General features: G+C 40.0%; 1 protein-coding gene across 1 annotated transcript in view; it reads right to left on the reverse strand.

Annotated features, from left to right (window-relative positions):
* The window catches only part of kcnt1b (potassium sodium-activated channel subfamily T member 1b), a 488428-nt gene that overhangs the window by 203790 nt on the left and 262673 nt on the right, over positions 1-21965 (reverse strand). Inside the window, exons 4-6 of the mRNA XM_059993689.1 lie at positions 17658-17757; positions 4861-4920; positions 2138-2186 (exon numbers count right to left, since the gene is read on the reverse strand). Of these exons, the coding sequence (XP_059849672.1) occupies positions 2138-2186; positions 4861-4920; positions 17658-17757 (209 nt within the window). The remainder of the gene's footprint in view (positions 1-2137; positions 2187-4860; positions 4921-17657; positions 17758-21965) is intronic.

Raw genomic sequence — 21965 nt, forward strand, 5'->3', positions numbered from 1 at the left:
TCAGACCACGAGCTGTAATCCCCGGGGAAATGGACAGGTGGACAGGGAGAATGCCACAGTGTGGAAGGCCACACTTATAGCCCTTAAGTCAAAAGGGTTGCCGGTCTCTCAATGGCAGGAGGTCCTCCCCGAGGCACTCCACTCTATCCGCTCCCTGTTATGTACGTCCACCAATGCCACCCCTCACGAGCGCCTAGTCTCTTTTCCCAGGAAGTCTGTCACTGGGACCACTCTACCAGCTTGGCTGACGTCCCCAGGGCCAGTGCTGCTCCGGAAACATGTGAGGAGCAATAAATACTCCCCACTGGTCGAGAGGGTTCACCTTCTACATGCGAACCCCCAGTATGCTTACGTGGTCTTACCTGATGGGCGGGAGGACACGGTCTCCGTCCATGACCTGGCGCCTACAGGAGCAGCAGACCACTACCCTGAACACTCCACGGTAACTATGGACCCTGTACCCGAGGTGACACCGCGCACACCGAGCCCTACACAGACTCCTCACGACACTCCTATACAGGACGTCTCGTACGCATATATACCAGGCGCCTCGCACACGCGTGAGGGATCACTGACGCCTAGTGGGCTGACACATCCAGTTAGGCCGGAACCAGCACAACCTCCGTCTCCGGTGCAATCACCACCGGCACCTGTGCAATCACAGCCGGTGCTACGTAGATCGCAATGACTGATTCGACCACCTGATAGACTTAACCCGTAAATATACTTGTAAGAAACTTCGCCACATGGAGACTCTCTTTTAAAACAAAGAGGGGGTGAATGTGGTGAACTACATATACCTGTCTGGACACGCCCTCTGCTGACTGCTCCTGTGGCTCCTCCCACAGACCCCGGTATAAAGGCGATTAAGGCCTGAGCCCGGCCTCTCAGTCTCCAGGATGTAGTATGGTGGTCAACCACTGTGTGTTCCTTCTTCCATTCAATAAAAGCCGATATCTCGCCTTTACGTCTCAGAGAGAGTTATTGATGGTGCACCAATTATGTAGAACAGTGATCCATTTCTAACATATGTTTGGGGAAGATACTCGTGCACACTTTAATTTTATTCCAGGAATAAAATTCCTGATAGTTACTGTGAATTGTCTGTTGGGTTGAACATTGCACATGAAGAAATCCCAGTGACACACTGGCAAGAAATTTAGGTAGAAGTATTGTTGGTTCAGTGTTTTCCTATAATGGGAATAACTGTATATTTGAGTGATTAAGTAATAGCATATTCAGGAATTTATCAACAAAGGAAAAAAATGGGGGGTGAAGTATGAAGCTGGGAGGGAATAGGTGGAAGAGGTAAATGGCTGAAGAAGGAGTCTGTTATTGAGGACAGTGGACCATAGAAGAAATGGGAAGAGGGGAATCAGAAGAAGGTGATGGGCAAGTGAGAAGAAGGGGTGAGAAAGAAACCTGAATAGGAGGAGGGGAGGAGGGAAAAGGAGGGGAAATTACTGGAAGTTCAAGAAATCAATTTTCATGCCATCAGGTTGGAGGCTACCAGACGGAGTATGAGCTGTTGCTCCGCCAACCTGAATTTGTCCTCAGCATGCAATAGACGAGTCCACATAGACAGACATTTCAGAATGGAAATGGGATGCTGAAATGAAATGGGTAGCCACAGGGAGATTCTACCTTTTGCAGTAAATAGAGCGAGGATGCTTGACAAAGTGGGCCTCCAGTCAGATCCCCAATTAAGGTAGTGCATTATTTTCTAATCTTTCTTAGCCAGGAGACAGTCTTGCCCCTGGAAAGCATGGCCTGCAGCTAAATTTGATGCACAGTAGAATAGTAACATGTGATTCACTGAAGTGAAGTGGTACGTTTATAACCACTGAAACTGTAAACGAAGTGCAGAATTGAACATCATCCCATCTCTCAAATCTATTTTCCTCATCATATGTACATATTAAAGAATGTCAATGAGCTCTTGATGATAGATGTAGAATTTGTTATGTTGCAATTTCAAAGACATACTCAGTCCAATAAACTTTCCATAGAACGAAAATACTCAAACATATCTGCTTGAACCAATTTTATAAAAAAGAACTCAGTTGTACTTTTGTACAAATAGAGAATGGAGTTAATCTTTCCTGCTATTAAAGTCAGTTTTTATTTCTTCACCCACCTGAATTCCCCATAGTGCCAGACTTCTGTTTACCCAAAGTATAGGTGCCCTGTAGATATAAAAAAGAACAAGAATTGAAATCAAGTTGACCTTTTAAATGTTAAGCTTAACCGATGAGTCATACTGCAACTGTATTTTACTTCCCTATGCCACTGAAATCTTGCTAATTCTGTGGAAACTATACAAATCTAAGGTCATAGAGTCAGAATTTTAAAAAAGCAAAAAAACTGGATCATCATCCCACCACATCCAGAGCTTTTTGCCTATCTGAACTAATCCTATTTTCCTCTTTGACATAGGTATCCTTCTATGCCTTGCCTTTTTAACTGCTATGTCTACATGTCTGTTAAATGTAGTACTTGCACCTAAATCCACCACCTCTCTGGCAGCAAGTTCCAGTTATCTATCGATCAGTTTAAAAACCTTCTCTTCAAATGTTCTTAATTTCACGTCAAATCTACGTTCCCTTAAGAGTCACAGATCACTACATTCCTTTCAGCCCAAACATTCCATGCCAACTATGATGCCTACCCAGCTAGTCCCAATTTCCTGTGTTTGGCCCATATCTCTCTCTAAGTTACTCATCCAAGTACTCTTTAAATGATAATATCGTACCTGCCTCAACCACTTCCTCGGACAGATCATTCCATATACTTACTTACCACCTTCTGCATGTAAATATTACCCCTCGGTCCCTTTTAAACCCTTCTAATTTCACCTTAAACATATGTCCCTAGTGTTAGACTCCCCTACCCTGGGAAAATGACTGCTACTGTCTACCTTATCTATGTCTCTCATAATTGTAAACACTCTCTAAGGTTGCCCCTCATTCTCCTACATTCCAAGGAATAAAGACCTAGTCTGGATAATCTTGCCTTAAAACTCAGGTCCTCTAGTCATGACAACTTCTTCCTAAGTAACACATGCAAAATGCTGGAGGAACTCAGCAGATAAGGCTGAATATGGAAATGAATAAACAGTTAATATTTCAGGCTGAGACCCTTCCTCAGAACTAGAAAAGAAGGGGGGAGGATGCCAGAATAAAAAGGTGGGGGGGGGGCAAGGAAGATAGCTAGAAGGTGATAGGTGAACCCAAATGGGTAGGAAAGGTAAAGGGCTGGAGAGAAAGGAAAGGAATCTGATAGGACAGAAGATTATCCTCCTAAATCTTTTTTGCACTATTTCCACTCTGAGCAGCACCCTACTGAATCTCTTCTTTACTCTCAGCACAACCACATCCTTCCTATCATATGGTGATCCTCAAGATCTCTCCATTCATCAGTAATAAGATTTGAGCTGAACATCCTCACTCACATCAGTATCCATCAAAAAACACACAAGCTTCTGTCAAACTAACTTTATATGTTTTCCAACATAAATGTGATGTCAGCACTAAGAAATGGGCAATGAAAATAGCAATTACTCCGACTGTTTCTGTGCTGGCACTAGAGTTATTTCACTCACATACACTCTAAAAATCAATTCATGATGATAAATTTGGACAGTGTACCATAACAGTAATCTGTGAGTCTCTGCTTGAGGGAACACCAGCTCTTATCGATGGATTAGAAGTAGAAATGGTGAGTAGTTTCAAGTTCCTGAGCCCAGCATATTCATACACCAGCAGCTATATTTCATTAAGAGTTTGAGGAGATTTGTTATGTCACCAAAAACTACAACAAATTTACAGAGATATATCGTGGATAGCACTGTCACTGGTTGTATCACCATCTGGTATGGAGGGGCTACTACACAGGATCGGAAAAGGCTGTAGAGGATTGTAAACTCAGCCAGCTCCATCATCGACACTAGCCTCCCCATCACCGAAGACATCTTCAAAAGATAATGCCTCAATCCATCATTTAGAACTTCCACCACCTAGGACATGTCCTCTTCTCATTGCTAACATCACAATGGTACAGGAGTCTTAAAACACACACTCAATGTTCAAGGAACAGCTTCTTCCCCTCCACCATCAGATTTCTGAACAGTCCATGAATCCATGAACACTGTTTCATTACTTTTTTCCTCTTTCTTTGCATACTTATTTAATGGTAACGGGGTGTAAAAAAATAACCAGGCAGGGTATAAACCAATAACTCTTTTCTTTGTTTCTTCTGATTTTCAGATAGATTAAAATTAGTTCTAAAAAAATAAAATTCAATCTTATTCATTCAGAAGGGAGATATTCTATTACCTTGAAGATACCACATCGCCACCTTAAGCTGTTCATTTTCAATAAAATGCCATAATTTGGTTTAACAAGGCATTATTGATAATTAATTAATACCTTAAATGAAAAATTACCTTTTCTCCTTATAAGGTGCTGTGTTGCTCAGGTAACAGGAAGTTCTCTTTACAATCCAATGGTTATGAGCTCATGCCCAATAGTGACTGAACTTTATCAGATTAGACATTGACCTCTAATGTATGCCTGGAAATGCATATCATGGATAGATCTAATGTAACATGTTACTTTATTAAATCATTTTAAGTATAACATTCCTTCCTTTATAATCATACCTTCTTGGTTGCTTAAAAAGTAACAAATGAAACAGAATCAGTACCCCAAACCTCTCTTCAAAAGGAGATGGAGAAAACAAAACTTGTTATTAAAAAAGCATCAATAAAAATTAATATTCTATACATTAACTTAACTGGCTTTTCAATATCCTTCCTACGTAAGTCTAGTTCAAGCAATTGCATTGCTAAGCATCACTTACCAGCTAATTACGAGATTAGATGTTGGACGTGAAGTGTAATTCTGCTTTGAACATCCCCAACTAAGGAAAAAAAAATCAATAAAGAAGAAGCAGAGAGATTAAGATACTTGTACAAAACATTATACAAAGCCAAATGTCCCAAGATACCATACAATAACTGGAATTAAAAGAAATTAAAGGGAAACAACTGGAGGTTTAAATGGGAAGGCTGCTTGTGGAAGTTACTGCAGGATTTGGATAAAAGTCATTGAGGGAGAGATATTTTCTGGAATGAAACTCCACACAATACAACAGCTCTGCATACTTCATCTGCTATTTGTAGGATATGGCCAGAGTCCTACAATTTCCACAATGCCCAGTTCCTGCCTAATTATAGTTGATTCCATCATCTTTTTGGACCCTGCAATGTAGATCATATTAGCAAATAAAAAGGAAATTCCCTTCACCTACTTCATTTTAGAATTTTATTATTCTGCACGCTTTGATTTCTCTAATCTACAAATGAAATAAGTTGACAGCATCAACTATGGTCATTTGGGACCATACTCTCCTTTGAGTCAAAAGTCACATCTCACTACAAAGACGGCAGTACAAAAAAAATAGCTAGTGTAGTACTGAGAAGTGCAGGGCTTCTGAGGAGCAACCTTGAAGCAAAGGTTCCTTTTCCTACAGCACTATTTGGAAGTTGAGTAAGGGAAGTAAACTTGATATCCTGGACAATGTTTATCTCTCAGTCAAGGACATCAACAAACAGATTATAATAGAATCAACACAAAGTACACTGCAGACACTGTGGTCAAATCAACACAGACAACACGCTGGAGGAAATCAACAGGTCGAGCAGCATCCGTGGAAATGAACAGTCAACGTTTCAGGCCGAGACCCTTTCTCAGGACTGAAGGAGGGTGGGAAGGAGAAGGCTGGTAGGTGCCAGGTGAAAAACCAATCAGAGGAAAGATCAAGGAGTGGGGGAGGGGAAGCAGGGAGGGGATAGGCAGGAAGGGTAAAGAAGGAATGTAAGGGGAAAGTACTATGGGTAGTAGAAGGAAGCAGAATCTTGAGAGAGGTGATAGGCAGCTGGAAGAGGAGGCAGAGTGAAAGTGGGATGGGGGAAGGGAGAGGGAGGGAATTACCGGAAGTTGGAGAATTCAATGTTCATACCAAGGGGCTGGAGACTACCCGGACAGTATATGAGGTGTTGCTCCTCCAACCTGAGTTTGGCCTCATCATGGCAGGAGAGGAGGCCATGTATGGACATAACCGAATGGGAATGTGAAACAGAGTTGAAGTGGGTGGCAACCGGGAGATCCTGTCTGTTGTTGCGGACGGAGCGGAGGTGCTCGACGAAGCCATTCCCCCAACCTGCGTTGGGTCTCGCCGATGTAGAGGAGGCCGCACCAGGAGCACCAGATGCAATAGATTACCCCAACAGACTCACAAGTGAAGTGTTGCCCACTTTCACTCTGCCTCCTCTTCCAGGTGACTTTATCAAAACTGCTCATGAACTTGTACATTTTTATTAAATTTCCTCTTAAACTCCGTTCCACATACAGCTCTCCCCCGCTATCTGAAGGTAGAGCATTCCTATGAAACCATTTCTAAGCCGAAATGTCATAACGCAAAGATGCAATTACCATTAATTTATATGGGAAAAATTTTTGAGCGTTCCCAGACCCAAAAAATAACCTACCAAATGAAACCAAATAACACATAAAATCTAAAATAACACTAACATATAGTAAAAGCAGGAATGATATGATAAATATACAACCTATATAAAGTAGAAATACTGTGTGTGTGTGTGTGTGTGTGTGTGTGTGTGTGTGTATATATATATATACACACACACACACACACACACACACACACACACACAAATATATAACATATAACAATTACAGCACGGAAGCAGGCCGTCTCAGCCCTTCTAGTCCGTGCTGAAGGCTTACTCTCACCTAGTCCCACCTACCTGAACTCAGCCCATAACCCTCCATTCCTTTCCTGTCCATATACCTATCCAATTTTCTTTTTAAATGATGAAATCGAACCTGCCTCTACCACTTCTACTGGAAGCTCATTCCACACAGCTACCACTCTCTGAGTAAAGAAGTTCCCCTTGTGTTACCCCTAAACTTTTGCCCCTTATGTACAATGTAGTTTCATTTATCAAAGTCGGGAAGACAGCGAGCCAAAATGGATTTGAAGAAACAAAATTGGTATGTATACACCTACACATGTACAACCATGCACACACAACTGCCCGCACAAGGCTTCACGGTCACTGTAGTCTTTCTTGGGGTAAACACACGTATAAAGTGGGCGTCTTTTTAACGTAAAAGCAGAGATCCTCTTTGGTTAGCGAAAACAGGTACTAATGTAGGTCTTTCATAACAGCGAGCTGTTGTAAAGCCAACATTCAAAAAACGGGGGCCACCTGCATCTCTAATGAAATCTGCCCATCATATGCATAAGTGGGTAGTGTATTTGGAAAAGTCAATGAAACATAATTGTAAAGCTGGAGAAAACTAAACTAAATAAACTCAAGGAGTCTTTTAGCATCTGTGAACTCTTTATTGAAGACCAACTTTAGGCCCATGCAAGCTCTGTACTCTCAAATTCACTGACATCCTCCTCTTAGCAAGGTACCAGAATTTTACACAAATTTCTAGCCGTGGCCTAACAAGTTACTTTTACAAAGAGCATTTAGAACACAGAAGATTGAAAAGTGCAGAAAACAATGAGGACATTGAAGTATTCAAGAGAAGGTTAAAAAAAATGAAATTCATGTGCTGGGGAAATGGGAGTTGATAAAGATCAAAAAACATCATGTACAGAATTATTAGAGAATGCAAGGTGAGTACTTTTCTTAGAATGGAGGATAGAAAGCTAAGAAGCAAAGTAAAGGATCGATCAAATCTCAAGGCAACAATGCTCTTCAATATCTCTAGCAAAGAGATTATTCCAATTACAATATTTAAGTCATAATTGCAGAAGCATCAATGGTACAACATGAAAATTATGCAATTCTTTTCTGTTCTTTTGTAATTGTAACTGTAATTATGAACCAGTCCCACTGATCGGAATAGATCCACTAGAGGTGATGGCATGTTGGTGCACAAGTAGAAAGGTGTAGCCTTTGGAGAATGTAGAATTGACTCTAGATCCCTCAATTAACTGAAATATGGGAAAGGAAACTTTCTGATTACCACCTACCATCTTCCCTCAACCGATGAATCACTGTCACCTCACATTGAACAACATAGCAGAAAGGTTAGAAGTAGCAAAGACACAATGCATGGTCATCATCCATCAACAAGGGTGCTTGCAACATGTACAACAAGCTGGAGGAACTCAGCAGGTTCTTGGTAGCACCAGCACTGACTGAGCTGGCCAATTGCTGAATGGCCACGTCACAGTACTTGTGGGTGCATGTGGAGAAGACCCCCCACCATCATATTATGCAGCACTGCTATTGTATTAAAATGGGACAGACTCAGAGCTATTAGCTTAAAACAGGGCATTCTTAAAGCACTGCGGATAATCAGCAGAAAGACAGAAATGCATACTACCACCCTTGTGGCCCGCCATATCCCTCACTTTACTGTTACTATCAAGTCAGGGATTATCTTTAGTCAATAAGGTAAACATAAGGCATGATGGAAGCAACAATAATATATAGAAAAAATGATGAAGTTCCAGCCTAGGGAAGCTGCAATACAGACTATACAGTATTTATGTTGAACAGTTAAACAGGGGTCCCAACCTGGGGTCCATGGACCTCTTACTTAATGGTATGGCTCCATGGTATTAAAAATATTTGGAAACCCCTGAGTTAAAACAACATGTAGTAGAAACGATCTATGCCGGTACGCTGCAAGACCAAGCTAACATTCAAGCATGGGTTGATATAAATTGACAAGTAACATTTGGATCACAAAATTCCCAGGTAATGACCATTTCCAAATGAAATCTACCTTCTTACTCATGAGTACCACTGCTAAATTCCTCACCTGCAGCCATTTGAAGGGGTTACAACTGATCTCAACCAGATCAGCCGCGTTAATATGACGACTACAATATCTTGTAGGTCGGAGACTGCAGTATCTTGCAGAATGACCCAACTCCTAATATTCTGAAAACTTTCCACCACCTCCAACATACATGAAAGAAACACAAAGATTGAATATTCTCCACTTGTCTGGAGTTCAAATCCTTTCAGGATGTAACATTCCCCTCACAAGGCAAACAAGTCAATCAACCTAAACAACCAATGCCTTGGCCACCAGCAGAGAACAGCTGCAGTTACTACACACAAATTGCACTGCAATTACAAAGCTCAATTACTCCATCAGGCCAGCCGAGACCTGTCACTCCTACCACCAAGAAGGCAGCAGGCACATGGGAAATCCAGTACTTTGCAGGTTATCGTGCAAGTCACAAGCTACCTCACAACCCAGTCCAAACCCTGTTCTCATTGCCACTGTCAAGGAGGTGATACAGGAGCCTTAGCACACACACAACTCAATGGTTCAGGAACAGCTTCTTCCCCTCTGCTATAAGATTTCTGAATGGACAATGAATCTATGAACACTACCTTAGTATTTTTCCCTCTCTTTTTGCATTACTTAATTAAATTTTCTTTTTTATAGATTTATAGATTTTTTATAGATTTTATTATGTATTGCATTGTACTACAGCCACACAAAAAATCTATGACATTTCCCAGTAATATTAACCCCGATTCTGATTCTGGATCTTATTTGAAAACATATTGCCAGTCCTTCATTACTGATGGGTCCAATATTTGAAAATTGCTCTTCAGCAGCACTGAGAGAGGACCATCAACATAATGACTACTGTGATTCTATAAGGCAGCTTGTCACTATCTTTTCATGGCCAATGAGGGATAACAGTTAACTCTAGCCTCATTAATGATGCCCAAATGCTGAAAAATAAACAAGAAATATACCTACATTTCAAGCAAACCAGTGGTTATAAATTGCCTTGCAACATAAGCACCTGATAATCTAGATGGGTAAAGGCTCCATTTTTAAAATATCACCTATGACCTCCAGATTATATGGAACTGCCATCTTAGCATTAAAGCATTTCTGAAAAGTAAAATTATATATACTTTTATGTTTGTTTTTTTTTGTGAACACTGGTTATATGATGCTGTGTGCCTGTGATGCTGCTGCAGGTAAGCTTTTCATTGTATTTGTACATATAACAGTAAACTTGACTTTGACCTGAGATATCAAAGAAAACTACAGCACAGAAACATGCCATTTGGCCCATCTAATCCTTGCCACACTATTTAAACTGCTGAGTCCTATCGACCTGCACCTGGACCATAACCATCCATACCCCTCCCATACATATACCTGTTCAAACTGTAACTGTACCTGTCCAAACTTCTCTTACATGTTGAAATCAAAATTGCATCCACCACTTGCACTGGCAGCTCGTTACGTTTGTCAAACCTCTCGTAAAACCCTCTAATCCAGACAGCATTCTGGTAAGCCTCTTCTGCACCCTCTCCAAAGCCTTGATATCCTTTCTAAAATGGGATGAAAATTTCTGGGGTGAAATGACCCACAAAAAAGGCTTGAATACTCCAGAAGTCTTTCTCTGCCTGATGATTTTGCATTTGTATTTAGACTATTCACTTCTTGTTGCAGACAAGTATTTGTTGGAGTGTATACATACTCTGTGGATGATAAAAATTAACTTTTAATAATCAAGACTGGATGTGTTTTTTGCTTTATAGACAAGATTAAATAAACATGCATCACAATTATATTTGTGATTTACTACTTAACTTTGACCATTGAGCCCTTTTCATTTTCTCATGTAGTGGCACAGATTGAACAGTAACCTGGATTCAACAGTCTTTTGTTCTTAAAAAAGTCAGAACATATGTACTTAGCCTTAAAAGTTACTACGCACATCCTCCACAATCATTCTCTTCCTCTATGCCTTCAGGGAAGCATTAACCCATTTTAAAATTATTTGTTTGATGTCACCATGGAGACAGCAGGGTGAAAAAAATTCATGACAGATATCGTAAAAGGGCAATTCCTCTTTTGGTCATTCCTGAAGGTGAATGGCCTGTAGAGGGAGTACAGGACAGGAAACTGTGGCTATATGGTTATTAGTTTTCCAGTATTCATTTTGAGCACAACAAAAAGCAACTTTTAAGTACTGGCATTCACACATCCTGTAGCATCACTTTGAGAATCACAGGACAAATGCAGATAGACATCAATGCCTTTTGAAGCTAGAAGCTATCCTCCTGATCCTCATCTGCATAGAATGCAATAATTGCAAGTTCCATTTGCAAAGTCTTGACCCAAAACATCATCTCCAACCTTCTGCCCCCATAGATACGGACTGACCTGAAGTTCTTCCAGTGTTCTGTTGTTCCAGTTCCTAGCATCTGTGATCTCTTTTGTTTCCAAACTGTTTTACTTTGCTGTATTTCCCTAACTACCCTTTTAAAGAACTCTAGTGCAGCCCCCGAGAAATTGTTAGAGGTGGTGAAGGGTGCATGGCAAGACTTTGATCCACCTCATGACCATTTAGTAACTTATTTTAGACTACATTTTAATCGTTGGTTTGCTCTGCTGCTGATAGGATCCCAGTCTGCAGATTCAGGGATCCAGAGGTACGCATTAGAATATTACTAGCTATTGCAACCAATGTTCCCTCCAAGGTGCACACACACACATCATCCTTTGCTACTAGCACACAAAGGAATTTACCTGTGCACAAAGGGACCTCGTTAGCATGTTAAGTATATTTTCACGATTGTAAACAATCACATTTCCTTTTCTGGTTTCTGATGTGGGTGGTGTTGACAACATGATGTTTGCAATGATCAGTGTGCAGATTTTTAGAACTGGCTTATTTATACTGTTTTTATGGAAGAGGTTATTGAATCAATAATTCAGTGTGCGCATGTTGTTGCACTGGGCAAAAAACTGTACAGCACAAGATTTTTGTACTCACTGGTCATTACAAATATTGCCCTAAGTTTGAAGTCAGAGCACTTCAGTTTTGGTCTGAAAGATGTAAATCTGAAACTAATCTTTCAGAGTTTTAACCAAAATGTGAGCTGCAGCCCCATCTAGTTTTGAAGAAAATTACTTGCATAAAGTTTTGCACTTCTTTGCAAGTAATTTTGCAAACACCTGCAGAGAAACATCTTTGAAAGTTTGAAGTACAGTAAACTCTCATTTATCCATTTAGAAATCTTATGTAATCAGCAAAATTTCTAAGCTTACCAATAAGCTCAAATAGTGACTTTTATATCAATGTTAGACCAAATAAATCTGAAAAAAATTAGTTTATTTATATTAATATTTTGAAGTTGTGCAATTGGAGCCTGCTTAGCTGCAGCATCCTCTTTGAACATTTGGCACTTCATGTGATAGTAAGTACACTCTTTCAATTTATTTGCATTATACTTTAGATTAATACTGCTCAGCCTTAAAATACAGAATTGCAGTGTAAGGCATTATTAAAAGTGCAAAGCTAGTTCAAATATTTATTTACATATTTATACTTGGAATATTAGTTATTGATCTATTGTCAATTTTTGCAGCAATCCTCAGTCAACTAGCAAGCCACCAACCCTCCAACGATTCCACATGAGTGCTAAATGGTTGAAACTAGATAGTACTCAATAAAAACATAAAGTGCCAGAACAGTGGATGCAACTGTACATTTGAGAAAACAGGATCAAAGGACGCTTTCAACTACTTTATAAAGCTTACTTCATCTTGAGACCCTCCAACCATGTACATAAATTACCTTCCCCCACCCCCCCCCCCAAGCCACTCTCCCAGGAGAGGGAAAAATAAAACTAAAGCTAAATCAGAAACTTTTATATTAATGAGTATCTGCTCTCATTTCAATTATGACCTTTCAATCAGATTTCAAAAGATCTGAAATGAAAAGTTACTCTATTTCTTCTCCACCAGGCATACGACTCACATTCAGCGATCTTTCACTCAAGCAGCAATCAATGTTGTCAATATTATTCCATGTGCATGTTACTTTGAAATAAACATTGTACAAGGAAAAACTTTTGTTTCAAGTCATAATTTTTCATTGTGCATGCAAGTCCCTATATAGACCTTGAGCAGACTGGTAGGTACTGTGGTGTTCATTATTTGTTCGTTTGTTATGTGCTGTTTTGCATGATGTAGACAATCGTGATCTTTTGATGACAATGATTGTTCTTGGCAAATTCTTGTACAGAAATGTTTACCATCTGGAGAGAGTCTTTATAAGATGGTTCACTCCAGCCATTATCAATTTTCTTCAGAGTACTGCCTGGTGTCAGTGGTTGCATAACCAGGAAGTGATTTGCACCAGCTTCTCATACGACCATCCAACACCTGTTCCCATAGCTTCACGTGACCGTGATCGGTGGGGGGGGGGGGAGGGGAAGCAAAGCAGGTACTACACCTTGCCCAAGGGTAACTTGCAGATAATTAGAAGGAAGGAGTGCCTTACAAATCCTTTGGTAGAGACATACCTTCACTCCGCCACCCTGTTCATTATCAGAAACTTAATTATTGATGATCAACTCCATAGTCAACCAGGGACTATTAATCTGTTCCAATTGACATAAATGTCTAGAAATTGGATTTCTCCCATGATATGGTGCACAAAATGGACACAGTGACTGAACATCAAATCATATGTTTGCAAAAAAAAGTAAAACAACAAAGTTGTAGGATCCTCCTTTTAAGACGCATCAAAACTCAATCTCACAATTAAGTAGGCAGCTACCACATTATTTATGCATTGACTCAAAAGCAAATTGATGCTTTTACACAGGATTTTTCATGGCAGGAAATGGGGAGGTAGATCTCCAGCTGTAAGCCTGATGTTTGCTCCAAGTCACATGGACAGTAGCAGTATTTGGAATTCTTGTAATTAGTCTACTTAGCAACTCATCTAAAGATGTGTGACCTGAAGCCCTCGGCAAAAGTGCACTTTGGCCTGTGCTCAGAACTGCTAACAATGAGGCTTTTTATACTAGGAACATTAATAAGATGTGCTATCGCTGAAAATATAACATTATGTATGAATAATCCCTTCAAAATGAGATGTATTCTTTATTTTTACTGGGAGTTAAGTATGAAGGTCATCAGTCAGAATCTTTTAACCTGATTTCTACAAACAATTATTGCACTATGCTTGTTAATAAAATCATTGTCTGGAAAATCTGATGGGGTGATGGCACCTGGGTTGGAATAAATCAAAACTGTTGTGTAATGAACAGGATTTGATAAGTGATCTTGAAGTAAAGGAGCCATTAGGAGGTAGTGACCATAATAAGTTTTTATCTGCAATTTGAGAAGGATAAGGGCAGATCGGAGGTGTCAGTGTTGCAGTTGAACAAAGGAGACTATGGAGCCATGAGGGAGGAGCTGGCCAAAGTTAACTGGACAGATATCCTAGCAGAAAAGACAGTGGATCAGCAACGGCAGGTATTCTTGGGAATAATGCACAAGATGCAAAATCAGTTCATCCCCCGGAGAAGGAAGGATTCAAAGGGGGGAAGGGGCTGCAGTGGTTGACAAAGTAAGTCAGAGATTGCATAGCATTAAAAAAAAGGAAGTATGACAAAGCTAAGGTGAGTGGGAGGACAGATGATTGGGAAATTTTTAAGGAACAACAGAACTTAACTAAAAAGGCAATATGGGGAGAAAAAATGAGGTACGAATGCAAGCTAGCCAGGAATATAAAGGAGGATAGCAAAAGCTTTTTTAGGTATGTGAAGAGAAAGAAGATAGTTAAAAACAATGTTGGGCCCTTGAAAAATGAATTGGGTGAAATTGTTATGGGAAACAGAGAAATGGCAGAAGAATTTAATAAGTACTTTAGATCTATCTTCACTAGGGAAGACACAAGCAATCTCCCAGAAGTATAGATGGGCCAAGGACATAAGGTAACAGAGGAAATGAAACAGATTGACATCAGGAAGGAAACGGTGATGAGTAGACTGATGGGACTGAAGGCTGACAAATCCCCAGGTCCAGATGGTCTGCATCCTAGGGTACTAAAGGAGGTGGCCCTGGAAATTGCGGATGCATTGGTAATCATTTTCCAATGTTCCTTAGATTCAGGATCAGTTCCTGAGGATTGGAGAATGGCTAATGTTATCCCACTTTTTAAGAAAGGAGGGAGGGAGAAAACAGAGAACTATCGTCCTGTCAGCCTAACATCAGTAGTGGGGAAGATGCTAGAGTCCATTATTAAAGATGAAATAGTGGCATATCTAGATAACAGTGATAGGATTGGGCCAAGCCAGCATGGATTTACCAAGGGCAAATCATGCTTGACTAATCTATTGGAGTTTTTCGAGGATGTAACCAGGAAGTTAGACAAGGGAGATCCAGTGGATGTAGTGTACTTCGATTTTCAGAAGGCATTTGATAAGGTCCCACATAGGAGATTGGTGGGTAAAATCAGAGCTCATGGCATTGGGGGGGGGAAGATATTGACATGGATAGAAAACTGGTTGGCAGATAGAAAGCAAAGGGTAATGGTGAATGGGTGTTTCTCGGAATGGCAGGTGGTGACTAGTGGGGTGCCACAGGGCTCGGTATTGGGACCACAGCTGTTTACCATTTACATCAATGATTTAGATGAAGGCATTGAGAATAACATCAGCAAGTTTGCTGATGATACTAAACTGGGTGGCAGTGTGATATGTGATGAGGATGTTAGGAAAATTCAGGGTGACTTGGATAGGCTGAGTGAGTGGGCAGATACTTGGCAGCTGATGTTTAATGTGAATAAGTGCGAGGTTATCCACTTTGGGAGTAAGGACAGGAAAGCAGATTATTATCTGAACAGTGTAGAGTTAGGTAAGGGAGAAATACAAAGAGGTCTAGAAGTCCTTGTTCACCAGTCACTGAAGGTGAATGAGCAAGTGCAGCAGGCAGTGAAGAAGACTAATGGAATGTTGGCCTTTATTACAAAGGGAATTGAGTACAAGAGCAAAGAAATCCTTTTGCATTTGTACAGGGCCCTGGTGAGACCACACCTGGAGTATTGTGTACAGTTTTGGTCTCCAGGGTTAAGGAAGGACATTCTGGCTGTAGAGGAAGTGCAGCGTAGATTCACAAGGTTAATTTCTGGGATGTCCAGACTGTCTTACGCAGAGTGGTTAGAGAGACTGGGCTTGTACACGCTAGAATTAAGGAGATTGAGAGGGGATGTGATTGCAACATATAACATTATTAAGGGTTTGGACAAGATAGAGGCAGGAAATATGTTCCAGATGCTGGGAGAGTCCAGTACCAGAGGGCATGGTTTGAGAATAAGGGGTAGGTCATTTAGGACAGAGTTAAGGAAAAACTTCTTCTCCCAGAGAGTTGTGGGGGTCTGGAATGCACTGCCTCGGAAGGCAGTGGAGGCCAATTCCCTGGATGCTTTCTAGAAGGAGCTAGATAGGTATCTTATGGATAGGGGAATCAAGGGATATGGGGACAAGGCAGGAACCGGGTGTTGATAGTAGATGATCAGCCATGATCTCAGAATGGTGGTGCAGGCTCGAAGGGCCGAATGGTCTACTTCTGTACCTATTGTCTATTGTCTATAAAACTGCTGACCCAATTTCTAATGGACATGGCTAACAGAAAACAAGCATCAACACTTTATAAGGTATCAAAGGATTTTCGCTACTTCCAAAGAAAACATGACCAACAAGTCCAATTTATACCCACAATATTAAAAAGAGTTGCGGCAAATTCAGAATTTCATCTAACAGAATGCTGAAGATTACCAACCATGCAAGCACGTGGGAGGTAGAAAATGACACATTCAATTTACACTGATTTTCTGTTGATCTGTACATTAGGAATCATTTAAATGTACAGACTTCTGGAAAGAGAGCCATTTGGGTAAGGAAGTGTAGCTACAATTTAGTCCTTTTTTTGGAAATTATACATTCCATACTGCTGTGATTTTATTTTATCATTAATGAAATTGGAAGCTGAGAAGGAAAGTGCGAGGTACAATGCCATTGTCCTTGGGTGGTAGGTGTGAAATCTTAAACATGTACTTTCAATTATAAATACAGACAATGGAAATAATGACAGTAGTAAGCTGATGTTTCAAAGAAAGGGATATAAATGTACTGTTTGTTCTTCAGACTTAGTTACATTTTCAATTTAGTGTGTTGAAGTGAAGCAAGGAAAGTGGAGGCTTATCTGAGGGTTAGTTATGGGGTCACTGACTGAATGGCCTTTTCATGTGCTGTAATTTCTAGGTTCTTTTATGTAATATAGTTTTAACTGTTATATTTATCTAATATCATTGTTTTAAATTTAGCGATCACTTAATTTAAGGGGTTCCCAATCTGGGGTCTGAAGACCCCTCAGTTAATGGTAGGAATGAATTATTGGCTTAAAATGTTGGGATTCCTAACATAATTGATGCACAATGGAAATTCACTAGCTCTGGATTACAAAGCAGAGTTGCACCACACAGAGCCTAAAGGATATTCCGAGGGAACACACACATTATTCAGCACATTACAACTATGACCTAGGCATGAATACCAAAAATATTTGATAGCCTGCTTCTTTCATTAGTGTCACACTATTAACTTTGATTGAACATCTTAATGTGATCACCAACAAAGATGGAGGTGCACCAAGAAAAGTAAAGTCCCTAGTGCTATGAATCACTATCAGTATTATACAAGACATTTAACTAAGGATATGCATGAACTGTGATCTTAGCTGCTTTAAAAAGAACTAATATCTTACCATCCAATTCCTTCTTCAGGGTGATCCAGCAAAACTCGTACAATGTACAAAACACATGTAAGCACCTTCAAGGAGAAGTTAAAGAGGCGTATTCTTAAACCTGCAGAGAAAGAGAAAGCACCCTTTACTTTGGACTCTTCTTCAATTTCTGACCTAATTTAATATAAGTTGAGAAATTTATACATGCAGCTTTTTTTTTTAAATGAACTCTGATTAAAATGTGATTTCCAGGTCAAATTGAATCAAACTGGGAACTTGTTCAAGCTTTTCCACTTGTGATTCACATCAGCTCCAAAGCATTTCTGAGGAAATGAGATCACACTTTGTTGAAGTTTTCAGTTGGATAATCTTAGAACAAACAGCACTAAATGGAGTAGATTCCAGCGTTTGGCTGAAAATTACGAAAGGCAGGTTAATCCCCCTCCTTACCCATCACTCATTTAGGGAACCCCCCACTGCACTAAACCCATTCCCACCCATCAGTATCATCTAAGAACTTCAAAACTAATCACACCTACAACCCTGAACCCAACCAACTCCCTGATTAACCCATTAATTCCTGATCATCCCAGATTTCCCCAATTACACTGTCACTCTTCAATTGCCCCAATTTCCCTTACAGCTGCTAAACTAGAACTAAACTCCCTATTTGCTCCCTGCTCTTCAGCTCTCCAAACTAACTTACTGCTCATGCACCAAGCCACTTTGACCACAGGCTCAACTCTAAACTAAGCCCAAGCCCAAGCCCAAGCCCAAATGAACCTCTAAGCCCTGAGCATTGGAGATCTCTTCCCCATTAACCCTGAATTTTGGCCTCAGTCCTAGGTTAATGTGATACAACCTCTAATGGGGCAAGAATGAAGAGAAGTGCTTAAGGCCCATTGGGTATTGATCAATACTTAGACTTTATACACTGCTAAAATTTGGGGACCAGCAATCAAAATGCAATGACCCTTTAGTAGATCTCCACTGAATTTCTAAACCAGTGCATCAAACTGGTTCTGAACCATGATGTTTTTGAGGTACTGAGAAAATGATATGTTGTCAATGAGTTAAATCTGAACAGGAGGAATGCAATAGACTTTTTTTCTTTGATGCAGACACAGGTTCCTTTCTTAAAGAACAATTTATGGTTCTGTAAGATATTTATTGAAACTCACTCAAAAGAATCATGAATTTTTGAAATTAGGTATTGCTGATGACGAATAAAAATTTTGCACAGTCATATACAAGAGATATACTGAATGAGAAGTATATCATAGCCCTCCTGAAAAGTTGTATAAATCTCAGAGAAGTACAAATAATTTTGTATCAGTTACAATCAGAAAGGACATTACATTACCAAGAGGTTTTATTGCTTTAGGTAATTCAAACTGCAGATATATCTAACAATGACAATATTGAAAAGAATGTCCAAGGCACAGTTCTAATTTGAAATTGAGAAAACCTCACATTATCTTGTGTCAAATGGGTCAGATTCAGAATCGATCCAGCAGTTCAAATCTGGTAACCTCATGGCACAGATATCATCAGCCTGCAATTTAATCCACCACATTAAGTAACCTCATGACAAAGTATATCACTCTAACATCCACATCAAATCAGGAAATCAATTTTTATTTGATTAGAGGAGCACAAGTACAAAGCCGGACCTTGGTGTCATGTTTAATTCCGAATAAGACATCTAAAATACATCTCTTCCCAATATCTTTCTCTTTTGTTTGAGTGAACATATCATGCCATCTGCTTTACAGGTATACATAAAACACTTAAAACCTCTAAGAGAGCTTTCATTTTTATGCTTGATTGCAGCAAAATGTTCCATACCACTCCACAGGAAAAACTGTGAAATTAAGTCTGAAACCAAGATGGAAAGCAAATTGGAAACCAGACAACTGGCGAGGTGATAGGTTTTAAAGGAGTATCTTAAAAAAAAAGAGTAAGGTAGGGGACCTCGAGATTTGAGGAGAAGCTTCCAACACTAGCATCCAGCCAAGTGAAGTTATGGCCACCAGAAGGAAATGATTAAAACTGAGAACACACTGAAGGCCGGAAGTAGAGGAAACTAAATCTTGAAGCCTGCTTGGAATTTTCAAAGATTAGTGGAGTTACAAATATTTGAAAACAAAGAAATTATGTGTAAGGGCCATGGTGGGAGCCAAGAAGTTATGCTGTAGCTTTATAAAACTAGTGTTAAGCCGCATCTGGAGTATTGTCAACGGTTTTGGTCACCCTATTATAGGAAGGATGATGAGGCTTTGGAGGGGGTACAGAAAAGGTTTACCAGGATGCTGCCTGGATTGGAGAACATGTGCCATAACAATAGGTTGGACAAACTTGGGTTGTTTTCTCTAGAGCTGCGATAGCTGAAGTGAGATCTGATAGAGGTTTATAAGAATACAAGAGGCATTGATAGAGTAGACAATCAGTATCATTTCCAGAATTTCAGATCTCAGAATCAGGCTTAATATCACTAGCGTATGTCATGAAATTTGCTGTTTTGGGGCAGCATTGCAATACATATTAATAAAAACCATACATTACAAAAATAAATTATACATATTAAATAATAACCACAAGAAATTATGCAGATGCTGGAAATCCAAAGCAACGCACGCAAAATGCTAGAGGAACTCATAAGGACCAGTAGCATCTACGGAAATGAATAAATTAAATAAGTAGTGCAAAATGAGAGCAAAAGAAAAGCAAAGTAGTGATGTACCGTCCATTCAGAAATCTGATGGCGGAGGGGAAAGGCTATTCCTGAAATGTTGAATGTGTGTCTTCAGGACCCTGTACTCCTCCTTAATGACAGCAATGACAGGAGGACATGTTTGGGTAATGGGTGTCCTTAATAATGGATGCCACTGTTTTGAGACATTGCCTTTTGAAGGTATCCTCGATGCTGGGGAGGCTGGTGCCAATGATGGAGCTGACTGAGTTTACAACATTCTGTAGTTTTTCCCAATCCTGTGCAGTGTTCCCTCCACATCAGATGTTGATGTAACAAATTAAAATGCTTTCCACTGTACATCTGTAGAAATTTATGAGTTGGTGACGTCCCAAATCTCCTGAAGCTCCTAATGAAATATAGCCAGCGTCTTTGTAATTCAGTCAATTTGTTGGGCCCAGGATTGATCTTCAGAGATACTGACACCCAGGAATTTGAAACTGCTCATCCTTCCCACTGCTGATCTCTCAATGAAGGCAAGCATGAGTTCCCTCAACCTCCTCTTCCTGAAGTCCACAATCAACTCCTTGTTCTTACTGATGTTGAGTGCAAGGTTGGTGATGTAACTCACTCTTGTCACCATGTGAAATTCTGCCAACAATAGTTGTCTCTTTGGCAAATCTATAGATGTTATTGAGCTGTGCTGACCCACACAGTCATGGTTGTAAAGAGAGTGGAGCAGTAGGCTAAGCACTCACCCTGAGGTGTGTCAGTGTTGGTTGTCAGTGAGGGCAAGATGTCATTTCCGATCTGACTGACTGATCCCAGGGTTGAAATGCCTAATACCAGAAGGCATACATTTGATGTAAGAGGAGGTAAGTTCAAAGGAGATACGAGGTGCAAGTGTTTTTTTTAAGTAGAGAGTGGTGGGTGCCTGCTGTGGTGGTAGAGGTGGATGCATTAGGTACTTTTTAAGATACGCTTAGATAGGCACATGTATGTTAGGAAATGGAAGGATAGACATTGTGTAGGCAGAGGGGATTAATTTAATTGTCCATTTGATTATTGATTTAATTGGCTCAGCACAACATTGTGGACTGAAGGGCCTGTTCCTGTGTTGCATTGTTTGATGTTCTATTTCAAAAAGATCACCAATGGTATTTAGCTCGGCCAGAATGCTTCCATTTATCCCTAGGAGTTTCAGATTTTTTCAGACGTTGCTAAACTAGCAGTACAGGTTCCTTCAGACTGGAGTAAAGAATATGTAGCCTGTGGCCAAGTATTGCAGATCCTATATTTGGAGAGGTATTATCTCAGTTTTAGATCATGAGTCATGAATTTAGAAAAAGAATCACAAAGAGTCTTGCTGAAGGGTCTTGACCTAAAACATCGACCATACTCTTATACTCTCTTGTACTTATATAAAAGTTAATCTAAATAAGTAGTGCAAAAAGGGAAGAAAAGTAATGTTCATGTGTTCAATGTCCATTCAGAAACCTAATGCCAGAGGAGAAGAAGCTATTCCTGAATTATTGAGTGTGTGCCTTGAAGCTCCTGTACCTCCTCCCTGATGGTAACAATTCTGTCAAAGGACCTTCGACATAACATCAACTCTTGTTTCTCCTTGTGGTCTCATT

This window comes from Hypanus sabinus, chromosome 18, assembly GCF_030144855.1.
Source record: "Hypanus sabinus isolate sHypSab1 chromosome 18, sHypSab1.hap1, whole genome shotgun sequence".
NCBI lineage: Eukaryota > Metazoa > Chordata > Chondrichthyes > Myliobatiformes > Dasyatidae > Hypanus > Hypanus sabinus.